The 15,011-nt window shown below is 46.7% G+C and overlaps 1 protein-coding gene across 2 annotated transcripts in view; it reads right to left on the minus strand.

Moving 5' to 3' along the window:
• Nucleotides 1-228: 228 nt before the first annotated feature.
• USP31 (ubiquitin specific peptidase 31) overlaps nucleotides 229-15,011 on the minus strand; it is a 35,793-nt gene continuing 21,010 nt past the window's right edge. The window contains exons 10-17 of one of the 2 annotated variants that reach the window (XM_054842815.1): nucleotides 14,408-14,485; nucleotides 13,805-13,934; nucleotides 12,337-12,456; nucleotides 11,935-12,160; nucleotides 10,932-11,090; nucleotides 10,062-10,214; nucleotides 6,780-8,335; nucleotides 229-288 (exon numbers count right to left, since the gene is read on the minus strand). In XM_054842815.1, coding sequence (XP_054698790.1) covers nucleotides 6,795-8,335; nucleotides 10,062-10,214; nucleotides 10,932-11,090; nucleotides 11,935-12,160; nucleotides 12,337-12,456; nucleotides 13,805-13,934; nucleotides 14,408-14,485 — 2,407 coding nt within the window. In that variant the 3' untranslated portion in view covers nucleotides 229-288; nucleotides 6,780-6,794. Of the gene's footprint in view, nucleotides 8,336-10,061; nucleotides 10,215-10,931; nucleotides 11,091-11,934; nucleotides 12,161-12,336; nucleotides 12,457-13,804; nucleotides 13,935-14,407; nucleotides 14,486-15,011 lie in introns of both variants that reach the window. The other variant, XM_054842814.1, reaches the window with a different exon arrangement.

Raw genomic sequence — 15,011 nt, forward strand, 5'->3', positions numbered from 1 at the left:
GGAGGCTGATACAAACCCAAGAGAAAAAGAAAGAGGGGTCCCCGAGCGAGCCCCACGGGGGGGCCGGCAGCAGCAGAGCAGCAGGGCAGCACGGCCCGCAAGCAAGAGCAGGGAACGCGGCGAGGCTGGAGCAGCAAGGTGTGCAGCCGCTGCTGCCTTGTCAGGCAATGATACAGACCTGGAAAAATGCTCACTCAGGCAGGATGCCTAGTAATAAATTTATTGTATTTTATTACATATTCCCCTTTTTGCACTTAATTCCAATTCCTCATATTCAAACTCTTCTTTCTGAAAGAAAATGATTTTTAACATAAAAATATAAATTCTGCATATTAAAAGTGCATACACCTTGAATAATAAAACATACAAATAAATAATAAAAGGCATCGACACAGTCTCATGCACTTGTTCTCAAATAATTTAAAATTTATGGTACAATGTTCAATCCCAAGTAAAGACAGCCTGCTTTCCAGATTACTGTACAGTTCAAAAACATTAAAATACAGAAGAGAATATCAAAGGTGTGGGCAAGCCCCACATCCCAGTATCAGTGTACAGTGATGTGACATGCAGTTTTTAGAACTGTAGATATTCCAGTGTAAAATCTGACATTGTGTCCAGAAGAGAAACTGCATTTGCAACAGGACTTAAAATTCAATTTTAACCAATGGTGAGGCACAGTTGGTGAGCAAATCTGTACAAATTAATACTTGGAAGGCCACAAGAAAATAATCTAGCCACTTGTAGCCTGTATTCCCTTGTGTCACCCTACCCAAGGCAAAGTAGCACCTAAAAATGGTTTCTTATTGCACTGCACAAATGCCATACAAACCTAACACTAACTCTTGCAACGCGTTTGTGCTGCAGGGCCTAGAGTGAAACGGAATTTGTGTTTACACTTAGTTTTAATCTGTGTCTTTTAAAAAACACTATTTGCAGATAAATTGAGTGCTATCGCCTTAAAAAAAATAGAAGACTGCCTAAACCTTTAGACCTAATATAGATATTGTACAAGTCTTCAGGTACTTTAATTTTACAAACTAAAGCTCCTAATATTAAATGCTTTATGGTGCTTTTATTAAGAAAACCATGTAGTACTTTCATCTCACCACAGATTAAAACTAAATTTCAGTTCCCTCCACAGATAACATTAGATACCACCAAATTATTTTGGATTAGTAGGCAAATGACAAAGATACAAAAAAAAAAAAAGGTAACTAAAATTATTTGGAATGTCATTTCCAAACCCTCTCCATGCCGGCTGACCAAGGGGGGCAGGCACCGAGCCCGTCAGGGGGAGCAGGGCCAAGAACCTGCCAGACACCCAGCCACTGCTCAGACCAGCTGCTCTGTGCAGACAAGGGTGCTGAGAGGGGACATCTCACGGGGGCACAGCCAGGCAGCCCCACAGGGATCCTGGATCTGCACTTCTTGCCAAACCAAACCTCGTGAGACCCCGCCATCCTGCCCCCAGTCAGCCGCCCCAAGCAGGCAGCTGCCCGCTCTGCCCAGGCTACAACCCCGGCCAGCTCCGGCTGCCCCAGCCATGCTGTGCATACAACCACCCCGGTGGGATCTGCAGCTGGAGGGGAGCACAGCTCAGACCAGCTAATGCCACCACTGTTTTGGAGCGCGAATGGGAAGCACAATCATCCCCGTGGGCAGCTGGGGCCCGGCATGGCTCTTCCCAGGAAGGCAGGCAGAAGGCCTGTTACCAGTGTGGGTAACAAACCGTCAACTGGAAACTGCTCCCTCAGCACAGAAATTCAACAAAACCTCTTTTTTTTTTTTTTTTGAGTGCTCATACAGCTACATGTGACTGCCTCTTCTCGCAACGTAGAACACATCATTTAAGTTACATGGAAAATGGCAGGCTACATACAGAACACTGATCAGGTATTCCCTGTTAAAAAAAGGAAAAAAAAAAAATACAATACAGAAAACCAGTTTGTTCTCATTTCAACACTTCAGATCCCTTTGACATTATGCTACACTCCAGCCTTGTCAGTAATGCAGAATTCTGCAAAGGAAAGAATCAAAGATGTGCAAACAAAGCAGGAACCCAGGAACATGCTCCTATGTGCTGACACGCAGCTGCACCAAGAAACAGAAGTACAGACTCAAAGCAGCGCTCCAGAGTCTACCTAGCAGCTTCTGATACTGAAAGCACGGTCTATGGTTTGTATTAGATGCTTGCATAGTTAGTAAATGCATGCATTTGGGTACAGCGAGAGAACTGCCATGCAAAACTGCCTTTATTACTGAGAAAAAAATGGTTGATCATGCTCAAGTTTCAGCCTTGGAAAGCAAACAACCCTGCAGCTAAGATGGATGAGGGCACTTACAGTGGAATAAGTGTACTGTAATTAAGCTGCTAATTTTCTACCCTAAGCATCTTTTTTTTTTTATTTAGCCATATTTGATAAGTTTGAAAGGGTTAACAATTTATACACCCAAAGTGAGACACTTATAAGTTACAGAGAACTGCAGGCACCAAATTGTCTATCAAATGTGATTAATACAAATAAAAGGTGCCTCTTTAATAGATGTCATTGAAAATGTGCTTATAATTTGTATACTACTAAACACTATCCAAAAGACACAGCCCAAAAAGGGTAAAAATAATTTCTTTAGGTGACTCCAGCAGGAATCCAGCACTGGAATGAAGGCGCTGCTTTCCTGCGCCCAGAGGGCCGATTCCAGGAACAGGAGCAAGTGTCAGACTAGAGAGGTGGTGTGAAATACAAGTTACACATGGTCGATGCAGGTGAGTTCAACCCAAAGTTGATTGGAAACACATCATAAAACACTGCAGGAGTTGAAGCCTGCTTTCCCTTGGAGCTCACGCAGCTGTTTGAGAACAGGGACAGAGCTGGACCTCCCCCCTTTGAAGGCATTTCTCACCAGCATGAGGCTGCCCTGTAAACCTTTGCTTCCAGACCATCAGCTCCGGGGTCCCAGACTCCACCACCCCAAGCCAGGAGCACAGCCCGTTCCACACACGCCACGGCTGTGCATGACTGGCAAAGCAGAGCCGGACAGCAGCCATTCTCATCCTGCTCAGACACCCAGCCACGAGACCTCCAGGCCCCACGTGCCATCAACCAGGGAAAGGTGGGGTGACCTTTGGAAGACTGCAGAGCCCACCTCCTCCACAGGCACAAGTGCTCCTGAAGCCAGACCTGAATTTTAAGAAGAGAGGTGACCACATAGAAATGGCTGCTTCAGAACAGCCTCAAGCCTTCACTTCTTTAAGGATCAATACACAAAGCCAAGGCAGCATTGGCATCTAGGACTTGGAAGATCCCTCTCTGGAGTGTTCCTTAGACTGTGCTACATCCTTACATCTGGACAATACGATACACATGGACAGGAATTCCTATGCATGAAAGGGCTAAGAAATAAGCCTGCTTTAAAGCAGGGAGAGAAAACTGATGTTGCTTTTCCCCCAATCACTTTAAGTAGGGCCTACAATAATCTACACTCAGTTTTATAAAGATTTACTCTACATCACTGATGGAGCCATGACTTTAACAGCAATTAGGCTTTGTTTTACACTCACAGCAAACACTTATTTCCTGGATGCACACCCTTCAACCCTCTCCTTTGCAAGGAAGTTCATATACTACTGGAAATATGTGATACCAAAAAGCAGAGATGCAGAGTGGCAGCAAACAGCTGCTTTCCAAACTGTTTTGGTACAGATAGACACAGCCACAGAACAGGGACTGCACTTCCCAGGTCCTGCACGGACCTGCTTTGCACATTTTGTGCCTTATATTCAACAGGAATTACAGTGCACCCTCAAAACATTTTGCATGAGGACACCCTAAGTCAAGCCCTCCTGAGCCAGAAAACACGCCACATGCTGGCAGCCCGCCGCAGAAGAGCGGTATCTTATCTGCTTTAAGACGAGAACATTGTCAGTACGGTCTCTTCTGCCCACACCATGCTCATTTGCGGAGCGAGGAGTCTGTGCACCAGAGCTGCTGTTTTCAGAGAGACAGGTAGGAAATCCAGTTTGGCAGCATATGCAGAGTAGATAGCGCTGGAGCTGGCAGCAATTTCCATCAGGAATTATGGGGAATACACAGAAAAAAGAGCTAAATTACAGATCATGGGATTGCAGAGGTTCAACTGCTTTTAACATCAGCTGCTGGAACACTTGGCACCAGGACCTCCCGTTCCCATTTTGTCCAAATGGGAGCTCTAATGGCCTTTCTCATGCCCCAAATACAAACGTATCAAACTGGCATTCAGCTAAAACACCAGTTTGGACATGGCTTCAAATTTCCTTCAGTCCAGGCATGCAATACAGGAGCCAAACCATCTCAAAAACCATATACCAGCTTCCAGTTTAAACTTCTTCAGTGAATGATGGCATGAAAAGAAAATGTCATTTGATAAAAATAACCTTTCACAAGTGTCCCATGTTAAAACACACAGAAAACTACGTTCTGTGATTTAAAAGATACCAAACCAAATTAGCGCTAGCTACTAGAGTTACATTCTTGCTAGAAGAGTTGTTACAAGAGAAGAGCCAACACAGTGCAAGACCTTAATACAGATAAAACCTTAAACGAATACTTTTAACATCAACATTTCAGGAAGCAATTTAAATACTATAATGTGAAGCAAGTCTTATCGGCTCTGCTGGATATAACAAAAATAATCCAAGAATAATCCAAGTTATACATTTAAGAAGCAAGTAATGCAATCTTTCCTTCTTGTTGCTGCAATAAATGAGACTGAAACAATACCCAGGAGAAGAAATGCATCAAGGAGATGGTCACGTTTAAGTTTAAAAACATAGTCCAGGGCACAGGGTCCAGCACACTGTAAAAACATGCAGGCAACTGGCATTGCTTCTGGGTTGCGTGAAGGTAAGTACTGCAGGATGTCATCAGGACAGAGCAAGGGTTACACTGCAGGTGGGCTCACCGTCACACACTGACCAGAGCTCTGTGGCTCCACACACACACACACAGAGAGCCTTTTCTCCAAGGTATCAGCTACCCCCAAAAAACACTTCTCTCCAAAGCTTGCTGCAAATGTGTGCTGAGTCAAGTACAAAAAGTGATTGCGGAGCAGCAATGTGCCCAGCAGACCTGGGGGCAAGGCTGCTTGCAGGGTTGTCAGCACATCAGCTCAAGAGAGGAGGAGGAACAGACTAGCTCAGAGTAACTACTTGTTAGAGGGCTATTTGTTACAGTGACAGAAAAGACGTACAAATAGGTCTGTCCACAAGCTAAGCCCGGAGAAGCTTTGCTGAACACGACTGTATGACAGGCAAATACCTCATTCGGAAGACAAGCGTGCCCAGCACACTGCCCAGCTGCTGCATGTCGTGACCTACACAACAGATTGCTGCTGTACACAAAGGATAAGCAGCACATTAATACAAACTCATGAAATTAAAAAAAAGATTACACCACATGTATATAAAAGGACTTGAGGAATCCACCTTTTAAGAGGAATCTTAAAGAACTTGAGGAATCTCCCCTGTAAGAAGGGCATGTAAACAAAGACATCACCAGATGTAGTGTTTTAACCCTGATAGAGACTGTCATCTGAACAAGAATGGGGATCGCTTCGCTAAGAGACACACAGAAGCGAGATCCGCCGGGGAAGGTGAGAAGCACACCAAAGGGAAGAACGTAGCAGCACTCTGGAGAATGTGGAAACTGCTCTGCGGTATTTTGGTACAGCCCCTCCAACCCGCATGAAGAGGCTTGTTCAAAGCATGCCCAGAGAAGGCAGAGAAGACAAGACAACACTTGGCTTACCTAAACATTACTCCTATAAATAACGGATGCTATATTCACATCACTACGATTAAGCATCTGAGCACATTAGGAAACGCTTCTTCTCAGGAGTTTGAACAGGGGTCCTAACAGCATCACTGCCATTCAGGTGCATGAAGACAGCTCTCCTACGGCACTGCAACCGTCTCCGACCTAGCACTTTCACAGGTACGAGCTGGCAACCAGCTTAGTGATTTCTTCTGTTGCTTAGTATAGTGGTTCAGAAGAAAGTAATTAAAGAGGACAGGGTAGAGGTTGCCTTAGGTATGGACAGAGTCAAACTCTTCGTAGACGAAGCAACAAAAAATGCAGGTTACATTTCATGGAAAAATAAACAAAACCAAAGCTTTCTGCTGTTGGAATGCAAAAATGAAATCCATTACAGACACGCGTATACACGGACACACAGGTACCTTTCTGTCCATCCACTAATGCTAGTCCCTCCTATACTGGCTGAGAATATACCTGAGAAAAAACATTAGTGTTGAAATATTGCCCTTTAGAAGCTTGAAAAATGGAGGGGAGCAGGGAGAGAGGGTTGAGAGAGAGCATAAAGAAGCGGCAGTCTCTCCAGTTTCCTTCGCATCCTCCACAGCTCAGAACAAGGCCATACACCAGCATGGACACAGCCTGCTCAGAACAAGACCAAAGGAATATCAGTTCACAGCTCTACAAAGCACACTAGTGTCAGTACAACTGGGTTTCAGATTTCAAACCTTGAATCTGAAGAAAGTTGTTGCATTTTCTATAAAGAGACTCCTGTACAAGTGCTATGGGACAGCTGCATTCATGTTCAACAACGACTCCAGCTAGACTACTTGCATCAGTGCTGGCTGCCTGTGGCTATTTGGTTTGATGGCAGAATCAAAAGGCGCTTTAACAACTTGCAGTTAACTTCTCCTCAAAACATACATTAGGCACATGAACAAAAAAACAAGAGCTCAGAATAAATTAGCTTCTCAGCAGAAAAGACACCTGGATTGCAGCATTTCACTGAGGTTCCAGAGAAGGCCGTACAGACACCTGCATGCTGGAAGGTAATTTTTTCAGCGGCTTGTCAGCAGACTGTTTGCCACTGGAAGGAGGAGACTGGACTCCGGGATCTAGCTGGGAAGACTTGGACTTGCGACTGGATAGCAGAGAATGTTTATTGGGTGTGGCATCTTTTGGGACAAGTTTTTCTTTTGTGGTAATGTTGGCATTGGTTTGAGAGGCTGGTGGGACAACACCTTTCTCCGATTTGTCTTCCAGCACATTTTTACTGCCTGACTTGGAACTGCCACTCGCTGTCTTTTTTGAAAGCATCGTTGTCTTTCCCAGGTCTGCAGACCTCCGGGTCTCTTTCTGCCTTAAGGCTGATTTAAAGAAAGACAATCCTTTCTCTTCCGACTTGCTGTCCCTCTTCAAACCAGAACGCACTCCAACATTTGGAGATCGCAGGTTGGCCATAGAGGAACTCCGCACATGCTTGCTGTCTACTGCCCTGCTGTCACTCCTAGAGTGGCTTATCCTTGGGGAGCTCGTTCTTGAACTGCTGGTAACGCTCGTTTTATCTGACCCCAGACTTATCTTAGAGCCCTCCCTGCTGAGGCTTCGGTCTGAAGTCCGGCTCTTCCCAGCAGAAGAGCCCTTAGTCAATGAGCCTGATGGGGTTTTCTTGGCAGCTGTGGAGGATGGAGAACCACCTGACTTTTGCTTCTGTTGAGCCGATGGGACAGCCACCTCAAGGGGCTTCGTGCTATGGTCCTTCCTAGCCTGAGTGGGAGCAGGAGACCCGTGTCGCCCACTGGCCCTAGAGGAGTCCGTCTTACTTCTAGACCGGGAAACTTTCTGGGAACTCTTTAGTGGAGGAGAAGAGTGAGAGACTGTGGTCTCTTGGGTAGATAAGACTGTCCTTCCCTTCCTCAAACTTTTGTCTGGCTCAGAAACTCCCTTGGAGCTGTGAACCTTCTTAGGGGTGCCATCTACCTTCTCTGCAGCCAGCCCTGTCCCACTGGGGGCTTTCACCTCCTTGACTGGAGAGCTATCCACAGAATCACTCTGATCAACAAAGGCGATTTGATTGTTGTTATCAAAAGGGTCCAGAGCAGGGTGATTCCTGTCTGACTGTGCAGAGCTTTTACCATACCCATCCGAGAGATCTGAGCTAGATGTCCTTACAACAGACTCTTCCCTGAATGCCCCTTCCATGACAGCCAAGGGGGCTCTGCGAGCCGTCCTGTGCTCTCGCCGACTGCCATCACAGGGCTCCAAGTAGCTGCTAGAAAGATTCCTCAGGCTGCCGAAGCAAGAGGTGGAGACTTTATCATCAGCCGCCTCCCCAATCTTCTCCAGGGTGGAAGCAGAGGTATGTACAGGGGAATCTCCAGAGAAGCGGGATGGAGAGTTGGACCTCAACTGCAGTTTTGCGGAGAGCGACCACGAGGGCCTGACACCATTTTCACTCACTGCCAGTGGGCTGGTGACAGAAGATCTAGATGACAAGCTCTGACGCTGGACACTCCTTACAAAGGGTCGAGTTGAAAATCCACCTGCAGAGAAAGAGAGCCACGTCCTCAGTATGAAAGCCAAGCCTGCATCGGTTTATCCCACCCATCCACAGATGATATTTCCCTAAGAGTCAGACACCCACCTACACCACATTGTATGCCTATCCCTTTATGCCTGCTGCAGGCACAGCTTCTTGCTCAAAAGCTGATTAAGGAATTCAACAACTGTTATTCGCTAGTCATCACCCAGAAGTAACTCTGAAGTTTTAACTGAAAATCCAGTTTTTCCTCTCATCCCTGAGCAGCAGGAGACCAAACACAGGTTTTGCACCTTGGAAGTCCTTGAAACTAGCAATGAGTTCACCAACTATGACTGTGCTCCCAGAAATGCATTTTTCTGTATGAAAGAATATTTTCCCATGCCATCCTGTAAAAGGCAAAGCAGGATTCCTACCTCTTTAGATAAAGCCTCTCCCCGAGAAGGACTTGGGGGTATTGATTGATGAGAAGCTCAACATGAGCCGGCAGCGTGCGCTTGCAGCCCAGAAAGCCAACCGTGTCCTGGGCTGCATCAAAAGAGGCGTGACCAGCAGGTCGAGGGAGGTGATCCTGCCCCTCTACTCCGCTCTTGTGAGACCCCACCTGGAGTACTGCGTCCAGCTCTGGGGGCCCCAGTACAGGAGAGACATGGAGCTGTTGGAGCGAGTCCAGAGGAGGGCCACAAAGCTGATCAGAGGGATGGAGCACCTCTCCTGTGAGGACAGGCTGAGAGAGTTGGGGTTGTTCAGCCTGGAGAAAAGGCGGCTCCGGGGAGATCTAATTGTGGCTTACCAGTACCTGAAGGGGCCTACGGGAAAGATGGTGAGGGGCTGTTTATCAGGGAGTGTAGTGACAGGACAAGGGGGAATGGGTTTAAGCTGAAGGAGGGTTGATTTAGATTAGACGTTAGAAAGAAATTCTTTCCTGTTAGAGTGGTGAGGCACTGGAACAGGTTGCCCAGAGAGGTTGTGGAGGCCCCATCCCTGGAAGTGTTTAAGACCAGGTTGGATGAGGCTTTGGGCAACATGGTCTAGTGGAGGGTGTCCCTGCCTGCAGCAGGGGGGTTGGAACTAGATGATCTTTAAGGTCCCTTCCAACCCAAACCATTCTATGATTCTATGTATTTGTATTTAAAAACAAAGTACAACAATAAGCATTTTAGAAATGTGACTACCATGACTAGATCTGACAGTTACAACAACACTGCTGCAGAGACATCTCTCTACCCGCTTCAAAATGCTCAGACTGTCCCCTGAAGCTCCACATTTTCACAAGTTATAAGGCACTAAGTGGAGGAGCCAGGCAAAGCTAGGAACAGAACAATTATTTGCACACACAAGTGAATTTGCGTATCTTCACACTTCCTGGGAGCGGTGTACAGCACAGCAGCAGACAATTACACCTATGCTCAGCTGTAGCAGTATGTCAGCCTCCCTGCAAAGGTGCTGTAGTGAAACCCAGAAAAAAACCCACAAACACAAGTTCTTGAATGAGAGGCTTCCTTTGTTTGAAAGGTTCCTTAAGGTTCCTGTCCTGCTCTTCTGCATCCTTTCATACCAGAGAAAAGCTTACCTGCTCCAGAACCCATCTGTTCCTACCTCCCGCCTCCCCCAGCTGCTAGAGTTACTGTCCCTTGTAACTACATATTTTGCAGCTATTTTAGTAGGGATCTTGTAGCAGAAAGACTGGTGGCCCAGTATCCCCCACACACAGCAGTGTTGACACACACCATCATCTTCACTCCTTTCCCCAGTCAGCTCTACCGATTCTGAGAGCGAAGCCAGAGACGTGCGTCGCGATGATGCTGCCGAAGCAATGCTGGGCTGCTTGCTACCAGGAAGACGGCTGACCCAGTGCTCACAGAGCGAGGAGCTTGTGGAGCCTGCAAGGAATCAGACACAGAGATCAGGCCAGTAGCATGCAGATGCAGAACATGTGAAACCTCGGAAGGCCACAGTCAGGTACATGCTGCACTGCTTCAACAGACACCTGGAGTCCGGAGCTGTCCCACACAGCCACAGCATCCAGATACTGCTGAGAAAGTATGCCTTTACTCTTATGAAACAGTTATGGTCATAAGTGGAAGACAGAATTGCACTTGTCCCAGTATGCTGTGAAGCAAAAGAATCAGCGCAACAGCACGCAGACAGAGGGCAGTCCGTGAGCTGCCACAAAAATGCAGCGCAAATCCTTTCCTTTCCAAAGGCAAATCACGAAGGCTGCATCTGCCCCAGCTCACCCCAGATTCAGCCAACACATTCAGCTGCTGGCTGCCTACCTGAGACCAACGGTGCTGTTGGAGGGAAGGAGCTAATCACATTTTAATATCACACTTTTGACAAGCTCTGAGTAGAATTACCCATGGGGGCGGAGGGAGGTTCCCACATCTCCCCAGCCTCTTTGCCACAACTGCCCTTAACAGAAGGGTGTGAGTTTCCTATGGCCTCTCACACACAGCAGCAGAGTGAGACAAGCCTCGCTGAGTTCTGGGACAGAGAGTGGGGGCTTAAGCAGAACTGGGCACAAAATTCTTCAGAAGGACAAGCTATCCATGAAAGATAAACTACAACCACTACTTGACAATGCCAGCGGGGCTTACCTGCCACAGAGCTGTTAGCAGACCATGATGGGATTGCTGTGCGTCTCTGGTAGAAAAGAATATAAGCTGTCTGCTTGCAGACTTCATTTTCAGAAAGTTGCTGAACATCACTGTCATCGAAGCAGTACCACTGGCCATCAACTGAGTTTTTGCAATATGCTGAGAGAAAATACATTACTATTAGACTTTCCTCACTCCTACTACTCTCAGGTTTGCTGTATGATAACTTAAACATGACCTCACCTGCTACAACGGACTCAGAAAAATGAAAGCAACAGATTTATTCTTGCGACATATACTCTTCCAGTATGACTGGCAAGATTAGGGCCCAAGGCCACCAAAATACAATAAACAGCTCACATATCAGGATTTTCTCTGTCCAACATTACTGCTTAGAACAGAACACTATTTGGGGTGGCTCCATTCACTTCACATTCTGTTATTTGTGGCAGTCTGCCTCCATCAGTGAATCTCCTTCTGACTGAGCTCACCCAGGACAACACAGCCCAGAGATGTACATCAAAGGGCAAAACCAGACACACACGTTTTCTGGGCTGCTGCGTGAAGTCATACAGATCGAAAGAACCGCCAAGAAACTTGGTCTATCTCTGGCTATTCTGCTGGAACAAGTAAAGAGGAATTCATAAACTGGATGTGCATGTAGGCAAGGTGCAAATACTTCCTATGTATAACAGTCTCTTGCAACTACAGAAGATGTGTTGAGTGGCCAGGAGCATTTTTGAAACATGAAAAGACAGTTATGTACCCTGAAGGAAAAAAAAATATTAGAGAGAAACATGCAGTAAGACATTTAGGGTCAGGCATTGTTCCATTCTTCAAAGTCATAAAAGTTACCCTTCCAGTATTATATAGCCAGCCCTCGTTAGTTGAGTTAGGTTCTTTTGTCGAGAAAGATGAAGAAATTATGGACACTCAACAGAAAAAAAGATAACTGTTTTCTTTCTGAAAGGACCCAACATACAGAATATTGAAGGATACTTGCCTGTATAGTGTCCTCCTTGCATGGTGCCATGATGATTGCAGACAGCATACAGATCATAGATATAGTCCTCAGGATCCCTTCCAAGACCATAAGGTCTCCTCCAGGGTGACCAATGAGATGGCAGACTCCAGCTGCTCTGACTGCGTTTAACAACATGAGGAGTCATGTCCAAGCCACTCAGGGGGAATTTAACCATGTTTTGAAGTTTCATCCTCCGGTCTCCTTCCTGTGCAAACACAGAATAGCATGAGCTGCAGTGGCAGTGATGCCACCATGCTTGGGGGAAACAAAAGCCCAGGAGAGGAAAGCATAGTGCAGAACAGCTGCGTCTGAAGAGGTGGTCTGGTCAGGTCACTCCCTGGCTAAGCAGCAGTCCTCCAGCATCACTGCAGACATCCTTACCTGTCTAAACCTTTTGAGATGTATGATGAGAACATCAGGTAAAGTCCAGAGGCTCAGTGTGATGCTACCCTGCTGCAGCTGCTTGCAGTGCGGGCATCGCCATGCATCGTCTGGGGCAAGCTACAAGGGAGAGGCATGAATGGTATTAAGTTTTCAAATTCCAAGGCAGCTTTCAGTAGCCACTGTTCCTCTGCTGCCCCAGGCCCACTGCAGACACTGACCCCTGCACCCCATCTACCTCCAGCATTTATCAAGCTCATTGGAAATACAGGGTTCCAAATGATGCTTTTCAAAATAGTGAAAAGCAGAGACACATGCACCTCACGCAGGAGGCACTTCCCACTGCAAGACAGAATTCAGCTAGCTCTGCTCTTCAGAGAAGCTATTTCCACTTTATAAACCCCAATTCCTTTGAAGTGGGGGAGAAGAAAAAACAAAGGCAAAAAGCAGGCAGGCTTGGCAGCCTGGAGTAAAAGTGTTCTCACAAGAAAACCAGCAAAGAAAGAATCAGAACAGCAAGAAGTCAGGTGTACTTTGAATTTTATCTCTGACACCTCACTGCCCTCTGGAAGCTCTCTTCCTCCCTGTCCCCCAATGGTACAGACTTACAAACTGCAGAGATTTTCATTGCTCACTGAGAAGAATGTGTCTTTTCAAAGACACAAACACAACACGTGCTTTCCTCCACAGCCCAGTGCTCAGAAAACTCAGAAGCCAGAGAGTTTTAAGCTGCCAAGCAACTTTTCCCTCACCTCTGAAAGAAGGGACAAGAGAGGTTCCAAAATTATTAAAGCTTGATCACAGGTCCACAGTCCACCTCTAGGACCATCCCTTTTTACAGCAGATTTCGAGACCTCTGGCAAAGAAATGCAGGTTGCTTACATGTTTCGGGCAAGGGCCAGATCAGACCCATCTCTAGTCTGCCCTGTGGCACACCATCACTCCTGCCACTTCAGCCTCCTCACATCACTAGCAGAGCAAGAGGAGGAGAGCGGCCCATGCTTCCGGAGAACTGAGCTCAGCGGTCACTGCGCTGCCATTGAGGGGGGTCCCACTCAGTGGGGGTTGCCTTGAGCCCACCGCAGCCCTGCTCAGGCTTGGAAACACACTCCAAGACAGAGCAGTACATTCCCACGAAGAAGCCATGTTGTTCTAACCCTTTATAATACATGCCAGAAAAAGGCATCACTATTTCACATGGAGGAAACTACAGAATAGAGGAGTAAGTTCTCATATCAACATGGGGGGGGTTTGCAAAAACCCAAAAAGCAGTACCTCCCACAACTTTCTCTTAACTGCAGAGAAACTCTTAACAGGACTGGTAACTAGTGTTGTTAGAAATTTATTCTTCCGTCTCAACAAATGGGTGTTTGCAGAAAACAGCTACTCTGCTGAGTACAGGAGTTCATGCAGCACATGGACCAGCCAGACCTTCTGAGTCCTGGTTGCTACACAGTCTTGTCCCTACCTGTTCCTCTTTGGTGTACAGTTGGAAACACTGAGATAAAGTGCAGGTCTGAGGTTGATGATGAAGCTCTCTCTGCTGGCGGACACTGTCGGAGTCTGGAATATATTCCTCTTCCGTATTCACAAACAAGCTGCATCAGGGAGACAACACATTTACCACCACGTCCACCCGCGCCCCATGCTGCCGAGGAGCGGTTCTGAAGGTACAATTAGCAGCTCTTTCCTGGATTTGTCCCATTACGTGTGAGCGAGAGCTGACTGGCAAGAGATCCTGCCAGGGCAACACAACTGAACACAGCTTCAGTGGGCACCCACTGCAGTTTTCCCTCAGAAAAAGCTACTCACTCCCCACAAACTCTCTCACACAAATATGATCTGTTGGGAAAGGAGCCATAGGCGAGACACCGGCTCCATAATGCAAAACCCCGGCTACAGAGAAAAGGTCTCCAACTCGGAGCAAGTCTGTCCCTGCGGACAGGGGCCAGGCACAGGGTGGACTTTTGAGGGGTCTCATGTTTGCTGAAGGGTCCACAATTCACACAAGCAAGCTGCAAGCATCGATCTTGAGGTGAACACACTTTAAAGCTTTCTACTTCATACTTACTAATCTTTAGTTTCTTTATCCCATTCTACCACTAATTTCACATGAGCAGTTCCCCCCTGTCCACATGACTTCAATGCCCTGGAGAGAGAAGCAGACGGAAGTTAGACCACCTTTCAATCTGAAGCCTACGTTACCTTTTACATACACATAACTTCTCTCCACTAGCCCTTCATCCTTCCTCCACTCCCACACAGCTCAAGTTTGCAAAGGAGTAAAAGGAATTCATACAGCAGAGAACATGGCAAAGCTGGCAAACTGCACTCACCTAAGTACGTTAGTTCTGTAAATGAACATACAGTTGTTTACAGAACAGGCATCTACAGAAGTTTCTAAAGAAAAACAGTCACTAAAAATTTTTAAAAATGGGGGGAGTAATACTTTCATTCTGTTCTCTATTTTCAAGGAGGACAGACTCCAGACAGCATGACGCAGAACTGAGCAATCCTCACACAGCTTCTTGAGGACACTCAGTCATTTCCCTGCTCTTCAGGCCTGTGAAGTCCATTCCACACATCCACACCAAGACTGTCCCTTTCTGCATGGCTACACACTGAGTTCCCAGCTGATAAACCTCTCTCCACTCCTGGGAATGAGGACCAACTCA

Source organism: Grus americana, chromosome 15 (assembly GCF_028858705.1).
Source record: "Grus americana isolate bGruAme1 chromosome 15, bGruAme1.mat, whole genome shotgun sequence".
Lineage (NCBI taxonomy): Eukaryota > Metazoa > Chordata > Aves > Gruiformes > Gruidae > Grus > Grus americana.